This window comes from Falco punctatus (assembly GCF_963210335.1).
Source record: "Falco punctatus genome assembly, chromosome: 8".
In the NCBI taxonomy this organism is placed as follows: domain Eukaryota; kingdom Metazoa; phylum Chordata; class Aves; order Falconiformes; family Falconidae; genus Falco; species Falco punctatus.
The window spans coordinates 52,277,784-52,301,754 of record NC_137588.1 but is presented as its reverse complement, the minus strand read 5'-3'; the positions used below and the strand labels follow the sequence as shown (position 1 = coordinate 52,301,754).

At 40.0% G+C, this 23,971-nt stretch overlaps 1 protein-coding gene and 1 long non-coding RNA gene across 8 annotated transcripts in view; one reads left to right on the top strand and one right to left on the bottom strand.

Annotated features, from left to right (window-relative positions):
* The window catches only part of LOC308068102, a 56,440-nt gene extending 53,830 nt beyond the window's left edge, over positions 1-2,610 (top strand). The window contains exons 11-12 of the long non-coding RNA XR_013929858.1: positions 216-1,339; positions 2,034-2,610. This is a non-coding gene — a long non-coding RNA (uncharacterized lncRNA). The remainder of the gene's footprint in view (positions 1-215; positions 1,340-2,033) is intronic.
* LOC308068092 (phospholipid-transporting ATPase VB-like) overlaps positions 2,565-23,971 on the bottom strand; it is a 31,071-nt gene continuing 9,664 nt past the window's right edge. The window contains exons 5-10 of one of the 7 annotated variants that reach the window (XM_080398093.1): positions 22,541-22,725; positions 18,901-19,213; positions 17,047-17,753; positions 15,511-15,711; positions 13,662-13,742; positions 2,565-13,549 (exon numbers count right to left, since the gene is read on the bottom strand). In XM_080398093.1, coding sequence (XP_080254219.1) covers positions 17,578-17,753; positions 18,901-19,213; positions 22,541-22,725 — 674 coding nt within the window. In that variant the 3' untranslated portion in view covers positions 2,565-13,549; positions 13,662-13,742; positions 15,511-15,711; positions 17,047-17,577. Of the gene's footprint in view, positions 15,712-17,046; positions 17,754-18,900; positions 19,214-22,540; positions 22,726-23,971 lie in introns of all 7 variants that reach the window. The other 6 variants (XM_080398089.1, XM_080398092.1, XM_080398091.1 and 3 more) reach the window with 6 other exon arrangements.

Below are 23,971 nucleotides of genomic sequence, written 5' to 3'. Positions count from 1 at the left end.
AACCTCAAGATACTAATTAAAATATGCCCTTGAGTCATTTCCAAGTCGGGTAACAAAACAAAAAGCCCCAGAAGACCTGGAGAAGGGTGGATGTTCAGTAAATAACAACACCTATGAGACGGTACTGTTGGTGACAGGAAGACAGTTTCAGTTGATAGAGCTTAAAATCTTAGTGAAAGTTGTTTAAAACCACTTATGTGCAGTTTCTTTCTCAGAAATCCAGGTGAACTGTTCACTTTCCTCTTCCCAAATACCTGATTATTTCGGAGAGTTGAATGATTAGTGACTTAACAAAGGAAGAACTATAGCCAAGGTAATAACAGTATTTTTACAATAAATTTTCAGCTTTGCCTTTTGTGAGCTGAAACAATCTTTTCGATGGTGACATACAATTGATTAGACCTAGATAAGCAATATTAAGCAGACAAAATATTTCTTGAATGCAAGCATTTAGGGGATTCTGAGTAATTTCCTATCCCTTATCATCTTTAAAAGGATTTTCATTTATCACTGAACAGCTTATCTAAATAAATTGCAAAACAGAGATTTTCCTGTAAACCATTGACTTTGACTATCTGCCTTTTTCAAATGCTACTGATTTGCACTTTAACCTATTTCCTGCCTCTTTTTAGGTGATTGTAACTTTCCAGTATGAGACTAAAACTTTATTATATGTAACAAATAGAGCATATCTAAGGACATGCTTTCAACAAAATAGTTTTCAAACTTTTGATGTTTGTGGTCATTATCATGAAGGTTAATGATGATAGGAATAATAGCAAGCAATAGGTGCTGAAACTCTTACAATAAAAGAACAGCAAAGTGAATATGAAGCTTTAACGTACCAACATTTCTATGCACCTGTTATCCTATTATTTGAGTCACTCCACAAATTCCATTTTGCTTCAAGATTTCTGCATTTTTATACCAAAAGCATTGTATGGAAAGTCAATATTTTGAAAATGGACCGACCTCATATTAATTTTGCATCATGATAAAAGTTTTGCCATAAGCCACATGATTGCTATTAAATTCATGTTTCTATTTCAGTTGATTTAGAACAACAACAAAAAAAATTCTATATACTGGGGTGATACAGAAATCCAGAAAATCAAGACTGTAGTGAAAGTGATGAAACCAATTTAATTATTAAAAAAGTGCAAATATCTAAGAGTTTCCTGTTTCTTAGTACATACAGGACCTTCCTCTGTGCCACTGAATGCAGCAGAGGCTTTGGCATTGACCCCAGAGGGTGGTGGGGTGCTGCCTGCAGCACAGAACCCACCCCTCCTTTCACAAGAGAATTCTACTGCCTCCTCCAACCTGCACTTCAAGTCCGGTATGTGCTAATGAAATTGCTCTAATAAATGAATGATTACTGATCCAAATATAAAAACATAGCTCCCCTCAGCAGAAACAAAAAATGATGAAGCCCTCTGACAATGAATTCTGTATTTTAAACTGCTGTGATTAAAAAGCCAGCTTCAGAAATACATAATAAATATAAACCAGAGAGAGCTCTTAGAGGTGGGCTATAGCTGATATCCCTGTACAGCCTGTCTTTTAGTTTCTGTGGTTGCTAAGATACTAGCAGTGTTACCTTTCACTATGTCTTTGGGATTTGAAGATTTATATTCTTGCCTACTGTAAAAGTCTCCTCCATGTATTGCATCCATACCTTTACCTTCACCTTTCCCTTCAGAAAGAGTGGGTGGAGAGTTGAGGTCAGATTCTCCGCAGACATAAAGTCTCAGACCTCCAGTTACTCCAGTGGAGCACTACTACCCTCCAACCACTTACAATCTGGCCTGGTAAATGCAACTGCTTTATTTAGAAATTAACAGTTTTGAGGTTGTGTCATAGCAGGTAACGTAGACTATTCTGTAAATGCAAATAACTTCACTGTCCTAAAAGATGCCAAAATTATTTATGTCAGCGTTCTCATTTTCAAAGTTAACTTTCAAATTCTACGCTCAAATACTTGCTTGCCTCAATCAAAATAAGTTTGATATCTAAATGATTTTGTATTTTAGTGCCCTAGCATCAGCCTTGAACCATCATGAAGCCTCCAGGCTGAGGAAGTTATCGCCAGGATTTTATAAATGATGATGTCCATTTCCAGGAGAACTGAAGATGGAATGATTCGAGAGAAATTCATCCTTTAAAGTTCGTCACTCTCACTAGGCATGATTAAACACTATATGATTTAACATTATTTGCTGATAGAAAATCAAAGCATTTGCCCCCAGTATGCTGACATTTACAGCAGCAGAGAACATTTGCACATTTTATGCTTATAACAACAGATGAGGTATGAAATGGATTCTGATAATGATTTGAACACCATGGCAGTCTTGTCATTTATCACAGCATATGAGCTTGCTTTGGATCCCTACCATTATTGTGATATATTTCTATACAGTAGAAGTAAAGAAAAGCTTTATTCCAATGATGGATAGTGGATGAATTTCAAAATTCCAGCAAGCAGATCCTCTTCAAGCAAGCCCCACTGTAGTGCTACTATAATTTCTCACAGGGTTGTTTGTTTGTGGTGTTGTTGGATGGGTTTTTTTTTGTTTGTTTTTTGTTTTGTTTTTTTTTTTTTTTTTTTTAAATAAAGACTTGGATGGACAAATAGCTGATGTGGATTGTCTGTAACTCCTTCCTACTTCTTACATTTCTGTGAAAGTATGATCTATCACAAATAAACAGTTATGTGGAGTAATTTCAAGAAACTGCAAACCGGTCTGAATTTTAAATGAAAGCAAGTCAAATGCACATGTGGTGCCAGAATATTCCTTTTAAATAAGCTGCCTTCAAAATCAGTATTAGGTTTTAAAGTATTTATTTGGTGTGTGCTTGGACTCCTTTATTGAAAGATGCTGGAGAGTTAGATTCCTTTGGGTTGCAAATTTTAGCTTTGGGGTTTTTTTTTAGCTGAGAACTAATAGCTGCAAGCACAATTCTGGCTCTTTGATGTCTCTGGACTATATTCCCTCCTTACTGTGAAATTGAAGATTATGAAAAGGAGCAAAGGATCTTAAGAACAGATTCCCATAATTTATATACGTTCGCAATTTTTGAGAAATCATATTTGAATCTTTACAGCATTACCTCCACTCAAAATAAGATTAAAACCAAAATCATTTTAGCCTACTACAAGTGTGGGGCCGTTCTTCACAGTCCTCTGCACTTAACTGAGAACGTGCATGGATGCATACTTTACTCATTTTACTCATAAAACATGTTAGATAGACACTTCAAGCCCTCTGAACAATGCTTGAAAGTAATTTAAGAATTTTGTTTGGAAATCTCCAGAAGGCCTTGGACAGGTTCATGTTCTTCCTTTACCATTATGGTGTACTCCTGGTCTTATTAGTCCATCTCCTGCCCTAACCTGCATACGCAGTGACAGAATGAGGGTTCGGCTCTCCTCTTCAAATCTTGATTTAGATCAAGACATTACTGGCCATGAGCTGCCTAAACGTTGTGAAAGAAGAACCGTTCAGATTGAGCACATATAGATGTTTGTTCTTCTGGGAAAAAAGTCTTTAGAATTAAAGTATTAACAAAACAAGATAGCCTTTAATAAAATCTAAGTTGAGTTCAGCTGATTTTAAATGAGCTCTGTTGACTTGCCTGCAACTTACTGATTGACATTTGTTATTTTTTGAATAAAAACAATAAATGTGCAGGAGTTCCCTAAATTATCCGTTTGAGGTTAAATCGAAGAATATTAGTAAACCAGGGAGGAATACCTGCATAAAAAAGGAAGGCCCCAGATCTGTTTTGGCTCACCTTCCAATGTATTGGCTAGTTATTTTAAATATTTTCCAGTGTTTGGGAATTAAACATTCTTTCCATTTGAGGTTCTTTGGATGCCTACCGTCTCACGCAAGGTACAATGCCCTGGAAGCTTAGATTACCTGCTGCCCCCCCGGAGCAGCGCATGGTACCATGAGCACAGCAGCTCTCTAAGTGAAAAGGAAAAAGGCCTAAAAACCTAAAGATCCACCTGAGAAAAGTCTCAGGTGGAAGTTCTGTCCTGCCTTACAAGATTTCTCAGCTTGGTTCCTGAGGAACCATAGCACGTAGTGCTGAATTGCCCTCATCTTGCTCACTGTACCCAGGCCTAAGCCATTGCTGGAAATCGCTGTATCAGGTACTAAAAATCATAAATTAGGAGGAGTTTGATACATCAATAGAAGAAAATGATAACAAGCCAAAATTCATGTACAAGATCCTGTCAGGGTCACTTATGAAAGAAAGTTGAAAAGTGCAACTCTGAGGAAGACCACTTGAGCGAGGCCGAAGGCTGGCACAACCCTCTAAAAATTGATGTCAAGAGAAGACTCGGCCTAAACTCCACCCAGGCCCCACTTAGACTCTGCCCATCATTCATATGCAATGATATGTTGTAATTACATGAATAATATATGAGATGGTGTTGCAATCATGTATGTCAAATGTATAAATTAGCCTGTCTCACACCTGTACGGCAGAGCGAGTTTCTGTGGGGCGAACCACCTCCTCCCCTGCGCAGAAAATAAATATCTTGCTGCTAAAAGTACAAAAAGTCTCTTAGCAGTTTTCTTCATTCCAAGGTTTTTCGGCATCAGACGCAGCACGTTCAGCTGGAGAGGTGGCTGTGCGTGCTGAGGGACTGCAGACAGAACGGGGAACAAGGTCTGCACCTCGGAAAGAAAGCATAACCCAGAGCTCTGACAAGTCTGTCAGGGTTATCTGAAGCAGCTGAAGAGGTTATGTGGCTGTTCTGCCACCCTCATGATGAGGGCAATAAGCTGTGACAGAGAACTGGCCCCCAGGGTGGCACTGATGATGCCTGACACCGTGCCCCCTCCCCAGCTCTTGGCTCAGCTTTGTGGGGCTGGACCGATGGCAACGGCAAAGCAGCAGCTAATGACATGGTTTCTGTGAAGTCAAGGTCAAAATTGGGTTTCCCTGGAGCCAAAACTTGACCTTTTAGTTATAGTGATGATCATTTATAGAGCTCTGCTCTCCTGCTGAAGAACACAAGAACCACCCAAGTTCTTTGGGCAGTAACGTGGAAAGCAACTGCGAAGGGTGCCTGGTGGTGGGAGCATGCTTCAGCAGGTGCACTGGGGATGGTGGATAAATAATCATCGCCTTCAGTGCCTTCTGACAACAGACAGCTACCCCTCTGGTATTTTTGAAAAATAATGATTCAGACTCTATTCAATCTCAACCTTGATTATGTAGCTGAAAAAAAATCAGGTGTATTAAAGAGCTGGGCAGCAAGTTCTGTTCACAGTTGTCTCATGTACCAATAATTGCAGCGAGTTCCAATCACCAGCTATGTCAAAAGTACTTTATAGATCTTCAGTGTTATTTGGTCAGCTCTCTAAATCCCACCCCCTGTGATCATTATCTTCAAGAGGCTCTTGTCTCCACGTTTATATTTTTACTCATCAGTGCCACTTACAAGTACCTAATCATGCCACATCCTGCCTGCAGTTACCTTACTCCTAAAGTAAATAGCTCTGCACTCACCACCTCAAACTGCAATCAAACAAATGAATTAAACATTGCAGCATCAGCCAACAAAGTGGCAAAACACACAAAATTCGTCCTTGGGAAAAGTGGTTTCTGTGCAGGATCACGATGCACACCTATGTCTAAAGAGTTTGAAACTTGGTTTTGTGTTTCTGAGATATATAAGAAAAGAGAACAAACTGCATTCCTCTCTCTATTCCACCTGAATATTTCTGGATTTTAGACTGCTGTTTAGTTGTTGCTGATATCTAGCCGATAATCAGCTGTAACTGTCTAAGACCACATCTCCAACTTGCTGTGCTGGAAGACACCAATAAAGCGCAGATATGTGTATGCATTTCCCTCGCCTTATATTAAAAAAACACCCGAACAACTTACCTCTGTTGAGAACATGATGGATGGCTCTTTATTGACCATTGCAAGCGGCCTGGGATTGCATCTGTTACTCAGCCAGCAGACCTGGTAAGTCAGCTCCTGCTCACCTCTATATGAGATGCCACCTTCAGTTTGTCATGTAGGTATAGCTCTGTATAGCTCAAAGCACCGTCACATATGCAGTATCGTTATTATAATAACAACGTAGACTAAAATAGAAAATATGCATCAATTCCACAAAAATACATTCATTTCAGTGTTTTATAGTCCAAATGTACGAAATGTTGAATATCACCAGACAATACATTAAAAAGTGAGATGCCTGTTCTGTTGTGAAGCATTCGCATTAGAACTAACAGAACTTGTATCTTGATGGTGTTATTAAATATGTCTTGAAATAAAAAAGCTAGCTTGGAAATCCAGACAGGTCTAAATAACCCATTTAGTAAACACGTTTCCCCTCTTGCAAATGAATGCATCGGAAGGCTTGCTTTCTTGCTGTAGGTTCGCTTTCATTGGAAAACATTTACCTCTAGGTCCTGCTTCCCGAAGGGATTGACAGTCTCATCTAATTTACCTCACGATCAAAGGAAACCGCCTGCTCACCATCTTTTGAACTGGAGATAGTTCACAACCACTGCTCACCCAGGAGCACAGGAAAGATCACACTGTTTAGCAGTGAATGTAGGTCCTGAACTATGGCAGCATCTGCTCTGGGGGAGGGCTGGTGGCGTTATCACCCAGGAGGAGGAGTGTCAGGGGAGAGCTTTGTAAAGCTGGGGAGCCAGCTGGGATGCAGAGGCCAGGTCTTGCCTGATGCTGCCTTTTGTTTCTGGTTGTTTCAGCTTTCTCTCTCCTCAAGGATCAGGGATGCTTTTCCTCTATTTTGCAAATTCTCCAGGTAAATGGATCTATTGGACCATTTTGTTATCATCTACCACACACAGAATTAACAGATTGTAAGTCTAGCTGTAGAATTATTTAAGACAGCCATGCAAATTTGGATTCTTTCTTTCTTTTAACTGAAGTAACTATTTTTAGTTACAGCCTAGAAGCTACTTAGAGAGGGACTGCCTTCCACTTCTTTCATCCCCTGACAATAGCAGGGACTCCATCACTATAGAGCTTTTAGGGACTATTTTGCTGGAGATAATAAGCAATCCTTCCTTCATTCCCCTTCTTAAAAGGACCCTCCCTTAACTATATGTCATTTCTGAACCTCAGCCCAACTGTCAGGGCAAAATGTGTGGCAGAACAGTTTTGCAGAAGTTGTGATGAGAAAACATGGAATTAATTTTTGACTTTAAATTCAGAGATGTTACAGATCTTCCAGATTTGCTTAAACATATAACCTGTCTGGCCCTTTTCCATATATGCTCAGTCCCACTCCCCACCCCTATCCCCCCTTTAGATAAACTGTTATCTAGTTTTTATGATAAGCATCCCTACAGCATAGACTACTAGATAGAGGAGTGGCCTCCTAAAACATGGGTTTGTCACTCATGGATGACAGTAGGAAAAGTGCTCTTCTGCCTCTGCTTCGCTCCTCACAACAGCACAGCAAGTCATGACCACATTACATTTATTACTATAAAAACACTTCACATTTTGTAATAAAATTTATAAGAAATTGGCATCTTTAAGTTCAAAGGAAATGGACCGTTTAATGTAAAAACGTGGCTGTGAATCATAAAGGCTTGATCTGGTCCTGTCACCTAATGTCCATTCCCAGCTCGTGAGTAAACAACTGAGCAATCTCACACTCCATTAACAATAATCTCAGCTATGCTTAATTCCCTCCATTTTGTACATCATGCAAAAATTCTCTTTCTGAATTGTTTTACAGCTGACAATTAATACTTTAACAATTGCAGTTCTAGGTATGCTTTTGCTCTGCCCACCAGAAATCCCAGTGGTAGATATGCTACTGAGTTTTGCCTGAGTTGCTTTAAAGTAACATCTTGAAGACTCTACTTACAGTAATTATTATAACACAGAGGTTGAATTAATATGTGCTAAATAGGTTATTAAACAGATCACACATTGTGATAGGTAGTAAATAGGCAAATTAAACAGCTAAATTAATATAGCATGTATAAAAAAGGCTAAAAACCTACTTAAATCAGAACCAGTGACAGATTCACTAAAGTACAGCTGACTGGAATCTAAAATATAGTTAAGATTTCACCCCACATTGTGAAGAAAAACTTGGGAAGTGGTGTTAACTAGTCAACATTTCTATAAGAAATACCAAAGTCACCTTTCATTGCATTGCAATAGGTAGTGATGATGGTGACGTTTTATTATTTTTTTTTTCCTGCATCTTTTTGCCCTGAGATACAGAAAAGGATGAACATATTATGCATATTTTGGTCATTCTACACTGTGTATTTTGCAATGTGATTAGTGATCTTCATATATTGCTTGTCAAAATCTCCATTATTGAGATCTCCATCACCTACTGAATGTAACCAGCTGTGGGGAGGAGCATGATTTATACTTGATTGAATGCAGTGACACTACATAATAATCTAAAGAATGGAAGGAAAAAAGGGAATTTCTAGATGAAAAAGCAAGGACAACTTTAGAATTCTAGAACATAAATCCTCGCATTTGACTTGTTATATCTGTCTGTTTTTGTAGGTATGAAGAAGTAGACTCCACTTATCTCTGAGTTATCCTGTCAGTTCTTGTAGTTCAGTGTTTGCATTCTTCTACTTCATAAACTCATTTGTCCTCTTCTTAACAGCATCAGGTCAAAGCACTGCCTGCATAAAAATACTGAGCTTACTGTTCAGGGAAAACAGACAATAGACCTGCTGTTGCTATATGTATAAAGTCCATATATTAAAAACTGGAACATTCTCTAGTCTCTTTCCAATGCTGTTATTCTGCAAATTCCTTTAGGATCAGGAGGTAACATTTTTTCCCAGGCAGAACTGTGATTTTTAAGTTAGTAAGGTCTTTTTAAGACTTTGATAGTAAAAGCTAGAGTGGGATGTGTTGCTCTAAGACTTGCCTTAATATAGAACGGATTCTCTTTCTATTATCTCAATAGCATAATAACATTGAAACATCACCAGAACAATTATTCTCTATTACCATGAAAGAAAAATATTCCTGATGAAAGAAAGTAATTGTACATTTCTCAGCAACTGTGTGATGCTCTTGTAACGTTCCTCTAATGAGACAAAACCAGGAAGATCAAGAAGTCATGTCATGACAAACGCAAACTGTATATGCACTTAGGAAAAACTGCATATTAGAGATGTTACTGCACTACTCCAGATGCCCCTCTCTCCTTCTGCAGTCAGCATCGTGGTTAAGTAGAAATAGACGTTTGATTTTCCCTATGGTATCCTTCTCCCCACAGCCTGTGGATCCCATCTCTGAATGTTTCTTCAGAGTGTCACTGCACTCACAGATCGTCGATGGCTTCCATGATTAAAATTGTTAGTGTTATCTTTAATCAGTTTGCCACGGTCCTGTCCAGGAGCTGTTCCCCCGCTGGGTACAAGAGGGTAATGGCTGGAGAAAGGTCCTGCTGAAGAGCTTGTTGCAGTAGTTTCTTCCTCTGCCCACTTATTAAAAAAATAGTAGCCTTCTTCAGGTGTCCACTTCCTGAGAGGATTCACCTCAGAGGCAGCAAGTACCTGACCTGTGTCCCTAGGAGACACAGCTGCTGCTGCTGGATGTAAAAATGGCGACACACATAAATGGCTGATATTTTGGTCAAGGTCATCATTAGATGCAGGTGATGCTACAGGTGCACCAGAAGTAGTTTGTTTTCTTGATCTCAATTTCTGGATTTCAAGATCCTTTTTGTCTTTAGGGAGTTTATCTAGTTGCTGTGCTTTCAGAATCAGAGATGCTCCGTAAGTTTCTCGTAGAGCAAGAATAAAGAACCTGATGAAAGAGGAAGAGAATGGATTCTTACCAGTGGATTATTTCCATAATCTGCATCACATAACACAAATCCAGTTGCTAATTTTCTTGATCTACAGGCATCTGGTAGACACCTTATACCTGGTAGATGAAAGCTGACTCCTGGATCTTAATGCAACATTTAACTACACACTTATCTTGACCGGCAGAGTCAACAACATGTATATAAATACTGAATAAACAATAATACAACCACTTGATGGATGAACAGTGCAAGAAAGACACAGAAGCTCACCAAGAGATGCAATATTTGAGAAGACTGAGATTATATTTATACTGCCAAAACAGGCTAAAGCAGGGATCTTATTTTGATGGATATAAACCTAGAAATTTAAAAACCTCAGCTTGTGGATTTGCTCAGGAACCAGCAAAGGAAAATGTGTCCTACCTGCCCTTTGCAGGACAGAGAACTTATCTAACTATATACTGTGTGCAGTGAGAGAGCACACGTCCTCTCTCGTCATGTTAGTTTTGTCTGAAAACCAAAGTCTCTTTCAAAGCATCTTTCTATATGATTTGACCTTTACATAGATGGCCTCAATATGCATTTTAAAACAAACATGGGGACCTTTTGAAATTGCATTAAAAAAGCTCCTGTCTTCACATCCTGCTGCTAAATGTATGCATAAATAAGTATAACAAGATTAAAAAGCTTAACAAACTAGACTATGTACAGAAAGGGAGTCTAAGGCAATGGATTTCAGACCTATCTGCATGAGTAGGAGTGGATAAATACATATTTGCTGCACCTGTGCTCAGGCTGGTCAATCCTGTAGCATCTCAGGTCTGGGAATTGTGCAACTGCTGGTTACAGCTTGGCATTGGCGCATAACTACAGAGAGCCCAGGTCAACCTGTGTCTAGCTGGTGTGGATCATCTTGTCCTCTGAATCTTCTGTGCAAGTTGCAGGTTGGTCAGACAGGAGGCCAGAGCAGGGAAAGAGAACTATCTCCCATCCTGTGAACTGCTTTTATTTGCTCCTGCCCTTGCCTTGAGACCTGCAGAGTGTGAGACTTGGTTACCCATCGGGGTGCTGCAGGGCTTCTCAGCAGACCACAACCTGCCTTCCACAGCTGGTTCATATGGTGAAACCCTCCAAGAGACACGGTGCCTTCCCTTGCCACTGAACGGACACGAAATTCAGATCTCTTCCTCTCAGACTCAGACTCAGCACGAGGTTTTAGTACCTCATGCTGTGTAGTTTGCGTCCCAAAACAAGGTTCAGCGGCAGGTTTGAGATGCAGATGCACAGAAGATGCACCGCAAAGTACAGCTGGTGCTTTGGGAACAGCCTGCCCATAGGCAGGGTGCAGGCAGGTCCCCCCGAGTGCCTGCAGCATCTCAGACACACCAGCTAGCACAGAAGGCAGTAGCAAAAGGAAGAGCCGAGAAGAGCAAGGATTTAGCAAAACCTCTAGAAATAAATGGGAATCTCAAGGCTCCAACTGGTTTCTGAAGGAGATTGGGAGCAGACAGTGTGGTGAGATGAACCAACTGAAACTTAAAATTCAGTGCATTTTAACAAAGGGTGGTTTCATCACTGCTGTGATTTGCTGGCACAGCTAAGTTGCAGCGGAAACTAGGGGGTGGATATTCTGTGAACTGAGGACTCTGCAGAAAATAATCTGGGGTACCTACATGGAGGAACAGCAGTCCTCCAACTCTGAAGATTATAAGATACAAATCTTTAAGTTCAGCATCCTGCTGAGGCAACAACTATCTTAACCTTGCTGAATTCCCAAGATGGAGATACAAGTTCTTTAACCACATTCGATGTACCCCTCAGTAGAAAACTCAGGGTCAAAACTGACACTGTGAATGGGGGGCTGATTGGAAAACAAAGACCACAGAGGAGTAAAACAGGGTGGAGAAGGATGCCCTGCCTAGAAGACATGAGACCTTACTGAACTATGTGTTGTTTAGCCTGACCTGAAGTTATATAATGTAACATGAAATCACAAGAGCGTCTCAACTCGCATGTGGAAATAATAATAATAATTTGAAGAAAAATAGTAACTAGTCTTGAAGGTCCCTTTTTAAACAAAGTTAAGGCTCAAATTCTAATGCCTTAAAGCACATACAAAATCAGATACTAAAAATATTTTCCTCATTCTTGCAATACCAGTGTGCTGCGCTACTTCATGACAATTAGGATGAGGAGACACTAACAAGACAGTCAAAACCATTTCTTTCATTGTCCAAGCACAAATAAAGATTTTAAGTGGTGCAACTCAGACAAACCCTATCTGCTTACAGAATGATTAAGGTATTAAGCACCAAAAGTAGTATGGTTACTATATAATACATGGGAACATAATCATGATTTTTTTCAAACTGTTTTCTGTTTTTTGGCAGCCTATCAGAATAATTATCCCTCTCCAAATACTCTTCAGCCTCAGTTACCTTTAACATACCTGATTTGTTGCACAGAGCAAAACTAAAATTCCAGATGCAGAAAACTGTTTCATGTAGAAACATGTTCTTAAATTTGGTTGAATAATGTAATGTACACTGTACAATAATGTAAGTACACTGTAATGTACTTCATCAAAGAGAATATATTTTGTAACTCTCAAAGCATATATTTCAAAGACTTGCTTTCTTATCTTCATCAGCTAAACAACATTGTGTTTACGATAGTGAGCAATTATGTAGCAGATTTGTACTGGTAAACTTTGAAGCACCGCAGAAAGAAAGATTTTCTTGATGGGAAAACAAAAGCAGTAGATCTGTAGTGACTTATCTAGGGTTATATAACTGAACAAATTAATGGTTCATGAACTGGAAAGTTGAACCCAGGCATCTGATTTCCACGCTTATCACTGATCCCTGTGTAACACATGTGCATGACACATCACATATCTATACACATCATTATTGTTATGTCACTCAAATGCCTATAAATCCACAAAATGAAAATTGAAAGGAAAAGGGTGCAGCATTCAAACCTTGGCAAGAGTGCGATGGCTGGGGTGATAAGACACAGTAAATAGAAGGTGGGGTCTGAAAGCTGTTTCTCCATGATCCAGTAGGGGTTGGTGGGAGGGCTGCAGACCACGCAGGCGGCGTTGTAGATCAGAGAGAAGATGAGGTAAAACACCACACTGCCCATCATCGCCGCCAACTGGAACAGGGTCTGTAAGCAGGATTGCATGAAATGACTGATGCTTTTGAGACCCTGGCTTTGGGTATAAGACAGGAGGATACAAAGACAGGTTGGAAAGAACATATCCAGTAAGTAGTCCATGTTACTGAATAGTGCAGTAGGAGAAATACCTGGAAATTAACTTACAAAAATAACAGTGACAGTGAATACAGTTCTTTAAGAAACACATCCGCATAGATAGAAGTATGTAAAAATTGTGTACTGTCCTGTCCAAGGGCACAGTAGAAGCAAATTCTGTTGTCACTCACAGGAAGGTGTTATCCTGAGGCTAATAACCCTAGCACCTCTGAAATCTCAGTGCATCTGTTACTTTTTGTGACCCAGAATTCAGGTAAATGACCCTGAAAGACAATGTCATGCCTACGCAGTATGCTATGTTCACAAAAGAAAAAGTCACGTGAACAGGACAGGTCAAACACATACCCATGTTTTCATTTCTAGAGCCTGGTGCAAGAGAATGGTCAGGAGGGAGATGGTATTGATGGGGTTTCCAAAGGAAAACACATCTATGTCAGAATCCTCGTATGTCTAGAAAACAGGCAGATAGACTGTGATGAACCCTGACTTTTCAGAAGTGATTTTTTCTGTTTTTTTTCAGGAAGATAGGAGAATGAGAATATTAATGACCCTGGTTACTTACCATATAGGGGACAAAGAAGCAAACGAGGCTCTGATAGAAGGCATCCAACATTGTAATAACAAAAGTTGACAGCTTGTATATCTGCAGGAGTTCATAGATAACAGTCATTGTAAGGGGACGTGCATCTCTAGTCTGTCCTGCGGACGTAATTGCTGTCTGTTTCTCTTCCATTCAGACTATCATTATAGTTAGCTGGTCTCCCTTCATGAGTAAATGCCTCCTGAACAGCTGCTACAGACCAAGGGCTTATCTCTGAACAGGCTTTTCCTCTGTGTTAACTACAGACAGACCTTAGGAAGACTAACCAGCCAACTAAGGGTCTTAAAAGCCGAATGTCTTGAATGCCCCAACCCTCCCCAGAAGACCCCATCTATCAAATTCTTTTTCAAACAAAGCTCTTCCTAGAGCTATAAAATTGGTCAAAAATCCTTTCTGTTAAGGTTCCACTGAAACATCTATTTAGTGCCATTTTAATTTGACTGCTTGTCATATTTAAACTTATCTAGTGACCCATGCGTCCACAGCTCCAGTGGAGTGGGAGAAAGCTGGGCTCCTCTAGTTTCAATGCAGACAAAATGTTGAAGCAACAACAATGACCTCTTCAAAATGGTAAGGAACATATATATTTGCATATACGTGAGGTCTAAGAGCTCCTAAGAAAATAGATGGAAAGTCCTACAGAGAACCCTCAAATTCTGCACTCCCTTGCCTGAGTTTTTCAAAACAACTTTAAACATGATAAGAATCAGCGGTGTTCATCAGTGCTAAAAATCACAATCCAGGATAATAAAAGTAGGTATTAGGAAAAAAGGAGGAGAGAGAAGAATTCCTTAATACCTTGCAATTTTGTGATTTAAAACTAAGGCCACTTAAATTTTTACTCACGAACATTTTCATAGTTTCCTATTCAAAATTTAGGAATTTAGGAATAACTGCTACTGTACTGTATGTCTGTGCCAAACCAGGTATGTATGTCTGTATATGTGTGCTCCTCGCAAACATACAGAGGTCAGACTGGTTTGCTAAACCTGACAGGCAAACTGAGGTAAAAACATAACATAATCCAGGCATATTTTCTGAAGATTACCAATAATGACTAGTCAAAGTAAAAGAAGCAAATAAATGAATGAGTTCATGCCTGGAACAGTCTAGACACCAAACTGTGACAAAATCCTTTATGTATTAACTGGTGTATTTCTGAACCTGAGAGTAGAAAAAAAATGTTGGGCTGTTTATTGATTTAAGGGTTTGTGTTTTCTTGTCGGTTTTTGCTGTAGTCTTTTCAATAAACTTTGCTTTGTCAGTAGGTTGAGACTGCGAAGCACCAGATCTGAGCAAAGTTTAGGCAGGGACCATCTAAATTATTTTACCCTCATTCATTACATTTCTCATCGTGTTTTATTTATTTCTCCCAATGTCTTCACTGAGAAATTTTCGCGATATATGGCACGTACATATATACGTACACACACGTATTTGCTCCCTCATCTCTTCTTCAGATCAGAAACGCCAAACACAGGACAGATTCACTAGCACATCACTTATTATAACGCAGCACATCGGTACCAGACAGGATCGCTCCATTTATTTAATGGCAGAATAAACTTTCCCATTTACATCTTCCAACCATGACCAAGCACCCAGCCTCACTTCCAAGGAAAAACTTCAAACACATGTTCACCAGTTCTTCTGACAGCTAAAATTATACCTTCTTTTAGTGTATGTCAGTAAACTAGAAACCATAAGTGGATCATTTGATTCCAAGGAAGTCTGAATTCTTCTCTTCCTTCCCTCCTCACAAAACCAAAAAACTTGTGGTTCTTTGGCTTATCAAGCAATCAAGACATACCTCTGAATTTTGTCCATTCTTGTACAACTCGGGCAAACCTAGAAGTGTTTCTGCAGAAACATCTCTATCCAGGACTCCAAAGAGAAGAGGGGGCACGGAGGTGAAGAAGAGGTTGAAAAAAATCATCTGCCAGTAATCTATCATAGTGCTGCCTGAGAACCCGCAGAAGAACTGGTACCAGAAGAGCAGGTTGACGTAGCTCTGTGAAGCAGATACAAACAGTACATCCTGTTAGGAGCTGAGCTGTGGCTCCCCACATGTGCAGCAGCACATCCTTCAGGCTGAGGTGATTTCATTTTTCTTTGGGTTGTGGGAACCGTGAAGCTGCACCTTTCCTGTGGCCTCTCCTTTACATACCCTTCCTTTCCCCACGCCTGCTCCTTACTGTTACAGCTGATCTCAACCCTTTATTTTGCAATGTACAGATGGTCTATGTCTTACATAGTTCCGCCTGTGAGGTTTAGGTAGTACATTGGTTATTGTCAGAGTCTCCCAAGGATGCACTATTTTGGTTAAAGGTACCGTCAGGAGACAGCTCTGCACTTTATTCCATAAAGCAGTGTACCTTAAAGGTCTACTTCACACCGATCCACTGTGATACAGCTTTTTCAAAGTCATTAGGTTTCTTTAAGAAAATAGCAGACAATAATGAAGTAAGCTGTTCACAGCTCTGAGCACCAGATTTTAAAATCCTTTTACAAACCAGTTGTCTGTGCGGAATCAAAGGCCTCCTGCTCCCTAATGGTGCTGGGGAGATAATAGAGCAGCATCATCTCAGTCTGGAGAACTACTTCGCATTGCAAATAAATATCCTTTGAACTCTAAAAGGATGCCCAATCAAGGAAAAAAAAAAGTTTCCATTTCCACTACAAACTTTAACAGTGATAAGAAGTAATTTTTATTCAAAATTATTACAAAAAATGCAGATACTTTCAATTCTAAGTAGTCTTTCATGCTCAGAGTGTATTTCATGTCAAATGGACTTGTTTGCACAGTCTTGTAGAAACTGTATTACTATCAGCTTTTTCCACTTTACATTATTCTTCAATGCACAGCTCATTTGCATATACATTAAATTTTTAATAAAAATGCCAGATATGACTGCATCATTACTTGCAAGTGGTTCCTATCAAATTAAATGCAAAAATTCAGAGGTTTCACAGGCAACCAATTCTTAGTGCAGAGTCATCTTCTACATTGTAGCACTAATAATCTGCTCTTCCTTATGCAAATTTTATTTTGAGGCTCATGGGTATTATTAATAAAGTTTCTTGAACTACCATATAAAAGTTACTAAGCCTTGAGTCCTTTTCCCTCTGGAATAATGCTATTTCAAAATATATTTAGAACCCATATTTTCTAGAATGCTTTATGCAGCACATTACTAGGAAGGGGGTAGCATACTATAAACTTGGATGTAGCTTCATAAAAACTAAGACAATATAGCTTGCAAACACCAAAACGAACACACACTCCCCCAAGCCCTGGATTTAACCCTTGCTAGGATGAAAACTTACAGAATTTTAATAATCTTACCACATTTTTGTAGAAAAAGTAAATCACCATCTTTGCCAGGCGAGCATAACACCAATGTCCATGGACAAGAAGCAGTTTTTTGAGATGCTTAAATCGGGATATTGCAAAGTCACTAGCCATCACAGCCTTTGGTAAAAAGCATAGAAGTAAATTTACAATATATCTTTTCCCCACCCAATATGATGAAACTTGAACACGAACATTGAAATTATTTCTACTATTGAATACTCTAGCAAAAATACACACCTTGGGAAAATAGCTGGAACTTTCTATCTCTGCAAAACTCTCCATCTTAGGAGAATGAGGAAGGGAGATGTGTGGGAAAGGATTTGGGGCTGAAAACACTTGAAAGAGAATCAACAAAACCCGGAAATGCTGTAGCAGAGATGATTCAGAAACCAGGTGCCAACCTAACACTGGACAGGCATCTGCTAATTTTCCAGGCTTATGAGCAAACACACATTTGCCCATGCATGCTAATTGTTGGCTCAAAACACTTTTTTGGCTGGACCCATAATTATAAACTGAATTTTAATTTATGACAGTAATGATACCAACTTGCATTTTTAACTTATGAAGCAGCAAGAGACTGCATGACGAAAGAGGAAAGGAAATAAATTGAAGGGATACCTGCATGCCTTCTTGGCCAGATATTCCAATTCCAACATCAGCTGCTTGAATCATACTTACATCATTTGCACCATCACCTGGAATGGGAAGACGGGAGGGAATGAGAAAGGTGCAAGAAAGGGTGCTTAATACAAAATGCCTGTATCAGTGCAAGGAAAAGAACCCCTAGCCATGCTAATGATATTCTACATTGCATCTTAATTAAGGTAACTGATGCTGAGCATCAAGCAATCATGAACTCTAGGCTCTGATCTTGGTTGGAACATTCTCCTTTACAGGAGATCTAGATCCACCAGGGCTAAGGTTGACATTGGGACCAGCTGGGTGGTGGCACAGACACCCCGACACCATCTACGTCTGCCTTGTTTTGTATATTTCTGCTTGGTGAACTCCATATGCTCAGCAACATGCTTTGCAGCGCCCTACTTCACTGAACTCTCCAAATTATATGATACATTTGATTGCAGCTGACAACGTAACAAGCCTGTTTCAGGAGTTATTCTGCTCATTTCAACTTGCAGCAATATATTACATACATAAACAAATGTCCATGGAAAGAACAGCCATGGTTGCTGCCTGCAATGCAGAGACTGTGAATTAGGTTAGCTGGTAAAGCAAAATAAATGAAGCAGGAGGCTGAAAGCTTATGTTTTGAACTCCAAGGCAAAGCAAGAAACTTTAAAATACATCAGACACTTCCTTTTCTGTTTGGCCCACGGAGGTGTATTTTTTAGTTTTAAGTCATAAAAATCAATTCTGCAAGGATTTCAGGGGGATCACTTACCAAAAGTAGAGCAGGAAACTCAGAGCATTTCACATTGTTTGGAGGTAAAAAACAAACGTCTCAGTGCTTAATACCACTCTGGGGATACCTCCGTTTTCACCAGTTGGGAAAGTCTGACAGTAAAAGGCCTTTTTGGAAAGACAAACCAGTAACTAGTGTTGACTGCTTTCCATGCCCAAAGCACGGGGATTCTGGAGGGAATGTGTATACATGCTTGTACTGGTGTGCATGAAAGGGACTGCTGGGGGGTTCTGAGTGTTGGGTGCCTTCATTTTGTTTAAATGGGTGCCAGATTTGCTCAGTGAAAGCTGAAGAAAGGACTTCCATATGTTTTTTGATCAGGAATATTATACAATATATTGTACAATATAGTCCACGCATTTCCATGACTCATAAAGAAAGGACCTGTTTCAGAACAGTGCGGTTCAGGGTGGGGGTACCTATCGACAGGGTCATCACTCCAAGCTGCCTCCGGACGAGCTTGACCACCATGCTCTTCTGCAGCGGGGTGGACCGGCAGCACAGCACCGAGCGGCAGTGCTTTGTCAGCGCCAGAAACTTCTTCTCCAGCCCCCCCTGGAAGATGACGTTCAGCGTCCGTCCGTCAACCACCAGTCCAAACTCAGGGCTGGGGGCGTCCTGGGCTGAGAAAGATGCTGGGATAATGCCAAAAAGTTTCCTCTGTGGTTTTTCAGCCTCGTAATTCTTCCTCACCTCTTCCAAGGTTAAATTCAAGAGAGATTCACAAGTTTCCTGTGAGAAAACAGAAGTGGTTCTAGAAATAGTTATCTCCATCTCCCTTTACAGCACAGCACCTTACAAAGTCTGTGTTTGTATGATCGTGCCGGTGGGTTATAAGCCTATCAGATAAACGTTAGGGAAAACTGACTGAGAAACACACTAAATCATCAGACTGGAGATTATGCCAATGGCGTCATCAAATCCTTTGGTGAAAACACTGCACATCTTATCAGCTAGTTAGCTGTAGTAAGGAATGATTTGAAAAGAAAAGAAAAGAAAATAATCTTCACATCAGGAGGACATATTTGTAATTTGTGATGCTGAGAGTTCAGAAATTTAGAAAAAAAATTGCTTTCTATTCTAAAGGAGATTAAAAAAAATCTGGTTCTGATATGAATGATGTGAGATACTACAGCACTTTCTTCCCTCAGAAATAAACTGCAGTAGAGAAACAAGACATTTAAAAATTTTCAAAATCACCCAGTAACTTTTACAGTTTGGCTTTTTCTAGGTCACAGATCAGGTGTGTGTACTGGAACTAAAGAAATAAAACTTTGTATTGCCCAGCAATGTGCCTCAAACTCAGCCCCCGTCTTTCTCTCTTATCAAACCTGCTTCCTTTTGGACCGAATTCACCTCTTCGATGCAAACAACCAGAAGTGACTTAGTATCAAACACAAACAGATTTAAGGGGTGCACTTTTACCTCTCCCATACAGGTCTCCTAAACTGGCACACCACTACCAGATAAACCCCAGAATGATCTAAAAGTTGTTTTGCTTCCTGTTAATGCTAAAAGTCCTCCTTCTGTGGCATGACACTGAATACCTGAGGAGCTAATCACTCCCTTTTCTACCTTTTCTGTCAGCTTTATTGAGTGATGATTCAGTTCTAAAATGTTATTTTCACTTTATGTTGCATAAGGTACATGTGTAGGATGTTTGCAAGATTTAAATTACACTGAAGTGGGAGGTTCTGGAATCAAATGTACCTCTGATATCTAATAAAAAGCTGCATCTAGACTGCACACTCAAAACCTCTAAAAAGTGTTGAAGAAGCATCGTCTTTCTGTGAACAAACCAAAAATCGTAGCGGAAATTCTTGGTTTGCCTTGGCTTGCCTTTGTAAATGAATCCTCCAAACTCCCTTTGTTCTGCTTCTGCCTGGAAGATACTTAATTTTCAGTGTCTGAATGAGCTGTTGGACTCAGGGGGCAAACCGAGTCCCTTCCCACTGAAGGCAGTTCAAGGGTTAACTTTGGCAAAATTAATGGGTTAAATGCTTTGTATGTATTATTTTTTCCCCCCCAACTGCTGCCATCGGGAGACTGCCAGAACCAGTGTCCTCGGCTGCATTTTGAAAGGGAGGGAACTAAATCTTATTGTGGAGCGACTCCAGTGCCCCCTGGACCACACGTGTTCACACAAGCGCCCATACGTGCGCAGCTGGCACCTGGGCCTATGGAGAGCCGTATAGGGTGCTATAGGTGAGTGCATGTGCCTGTGTTTCCTGGAGCTGGGGTGGTCCCGCCTGCAGCATCACTTCTCTGACAGAAACCATCTTCTAATTTCCATCCTAAATATATTCATTCTGCCTTCCGTTAAAGCAGATATGCGTATCAAATGAAATTACACATTGAAGCAAGGAATGTATTCCATGCCAAATTCCATATCATCTTCGCGTGTTTCCCTATTTCCATGACATTAAAAGAGACAGACATTTGCATAGGATTTTATTCTTGTTTGGAGAACTACTAACTGCAGACAAAAGCAGCTAGAAAGTAGGCCATCTAACTGCTCTATACAAATTGCCTATCACAAGAAAAACAGTCTGTACTTTAACTATGCTTAATTAATCCTCACAATAGCTTTATAGGGAAAGGCAAGCTTGTATCAGTAAACCCTCTTCTGTGGGGAGAAAAACCGAGGCAACTGAGATCAGTGCCTTGCCCACTCACAGGAAGAACCTGCATCCCCACCTCATCCTCCTGTCCATCCCGGGCAGGGCTTGTCTCATGATAACTGCTGGTATGGCTGAGCAGGGGCCACCAGCGTACGCCTGATGAAAGGGACAGGGCAGCACGCTGGGAAGGGGCAGTGGCTGCAGCCTGGGGCACCGCGGGGGCATCCAGGGCTGCTCAGGAAGGAAGAGCTCACTAGCAAGAAAATGACAAAGGGCATCACAGCTGGCATTTTGGACCCTACTTTTGGGCTTTAGAAATGATCAGGGCTGACTTCTCCTTAGCAAACAGGTCTGGTTTCACCATGGTGCCTGAGCTTGCTTTTCCCTAAAACCACCTCAGAAAGCCATCTGTCCCACCAGGATGCTCGGAGGGGCAAATACTAGGCTGTGCACAGTGGTGGCCATTCTGTGTCCTGAAAGCGAGGCGTGGTTTTCCTGGTACCCTACTTATGTTGCTTCACAACCTGCAAAAGCCAGGGTTGCTTTTCTGAAGCCTTTTATTTTCACCATCCTTAATGGCACTTACCCTCTTTGAAAGGTAGGACTCTATTTTCTCTCTGTACAGATGGTTTCAGGAATAGCCATAGATTGCACCACAGATTGTTCCCTGTATTTTAGTGAGTCACAGGAGCTGACAGACACGCCCTTGAAGTGATTATCCTCATTTTGGAGTAAGTTTGCTTTGCCTAACTGCCTGACCTTCTATTGCCCACGGAAATTCAGGGAATATCTGTACACATCCACAACTGCGTGCACCACCACGGAATGTCAAGAAAGCGACTGTGTTTTTAACTGGCTCACAAGAACTATATTTAGGTTTCCAAGAAGGTAAAATGCTGCTTACACAAAAAGATACTGGATTAAATTGTTCACTAATAAATAATTAAGCCTAATCCTATTAGGGGACATGCAACTAGGAAGTTCTTAATTCAATTAAATCTACACCTGCATAATTTTTCCAGACGGACTCATACAGCACTTTCCAAATGTCTTTCTACAGATATCAACTAGGTTTAAAATCTCATTCTAACTGAAATTTCCATTGCAAGGTGAAAAGCTAGATATCGATATTATTAAGGAATCAGGCACTTAAACTGCATATTACCTTCTTTCTAAAGCTCACTATTCAGGTAATTTTTTGAAAGAATATTTTCATTTGGAAAAATCATTGTATTTTAATTGAACAAAACTCTATATAACTGTCTTGTGTTTTAATTCATCCTGATATATGTGGTCTAAAGAGTTCCTGGCCTAACGTTGCTACGTGGGTTTTTCGTTGGTTGTTTTGTGTTGAACGCAGCCTAAAGCAAAACAATGTCAAGCTGCAAGACACGAAGAAAGGAGAAATTGCAAATTCTGTGCTTCTCTCTGTCCTCACCTTATTTTCGGTGTTAATGGTGAAGACGGTGTCTCTCTGGTTCAGGAGTTTACAGGAATATGCAATGTTAACTGCTGTTTCCTGCTTGTCTCCTGTCAGCACCCAGACTTGTATCCCGGCTTCTCTAAGTGCAGCAATAGTGTCAGGCACTCCATCCTGCAGGCGATCTTCAATCCCTGTTGCTCCTGGGGAAACAGGAAAAGAAGTAGCGCATGAGTTTTCTTTCCTTTTGGAATTCATGTTGCTATTTTCTTTTTTCAGAATTTTGACTCCCAGTTGTGACCCTGAACTTATCAAGAGCTGAGCCAAGGCATTGCCCAGCAAATAAACACACAGGCACAAGATCTGCATTAGGATTAAGATCTGAATATGTCAGCAATCAAGTTCTAGCTCTTCATTTTACTCATAGCTAGAACGATACCTTACATTGCTTCTTAATAATCCAAAATTGCAATGTACTGGCAGAGGAATTATACCATACACATTTTTAAAATACTGCATTAAGACCCTTTAAAACAACCAGAAAAGATGGTCTGTGACTATTTAATGAATGCTATCCCTGTTGTCAAGTTAGACACTTCACCCATCAAAGGGAGAAGAAAGGGTACAGCAAGTTTTCTTTTTGAAAATGTGCAAACTTTGAAGCAGATGCCAACCCTCATCCTGATGGTAAATCACCCTCTGAATGTTGCAATACTCCTTACCTCTTCCACTAGAGGTCAGCTTGAAGATGCTGTAGCTGTGATACATTAAAAATAGGTATTGATTTAAGCTAAAAGAACACTTTTTGTGAAATAAAGTATGAAAGCACACAGACCCTTAAGAGCTGGCAAAGATAACAGATTCTGACAGATCTACATTACCTTTTATGTGGTTCTGCTTATGGCATATACTGTTATTACTCTAATTTTTAAATCAGTGCAGAGATTATGAGAAGCCATAATGCTAATAGCTTGCAATCACAGAAATTCAGGATAACAAAGTATGGGCATAGATTTTATTCACAGAAAGATGAGACTGAGACAACTCTGAAAATCAAAGTCCTAAGGAACAAAATGTTTGGAAACAAGATAGAAAAGAAAGCTCTGCAGTGTTCCATAGTTTAACAGAATAGTGTTGCTAGATATGACAGTGATGGATGATGCACAAGTGCCAATGCATGGAACTTTTAACGTGAAATATCCTTTAACAAAGTGCAGCAAGCAAACATGACAATACAACAAGAGCAGGAATTCACTAGCAAAAGTGTTTGTGTGTTCAAGTTACCATTTTTTATAATACAGTTTAATTATCAAAATGCCCTTGGAATTTGTGCTCAAAAGTGAAGTTAATTTACAGTATTTTATAGGTCTATCTAAGGACACAGACACATGATGGAATTATGGGAACTTCATTATCGACCATGTTAGCTGAGCCACAGTAACAGCTGAT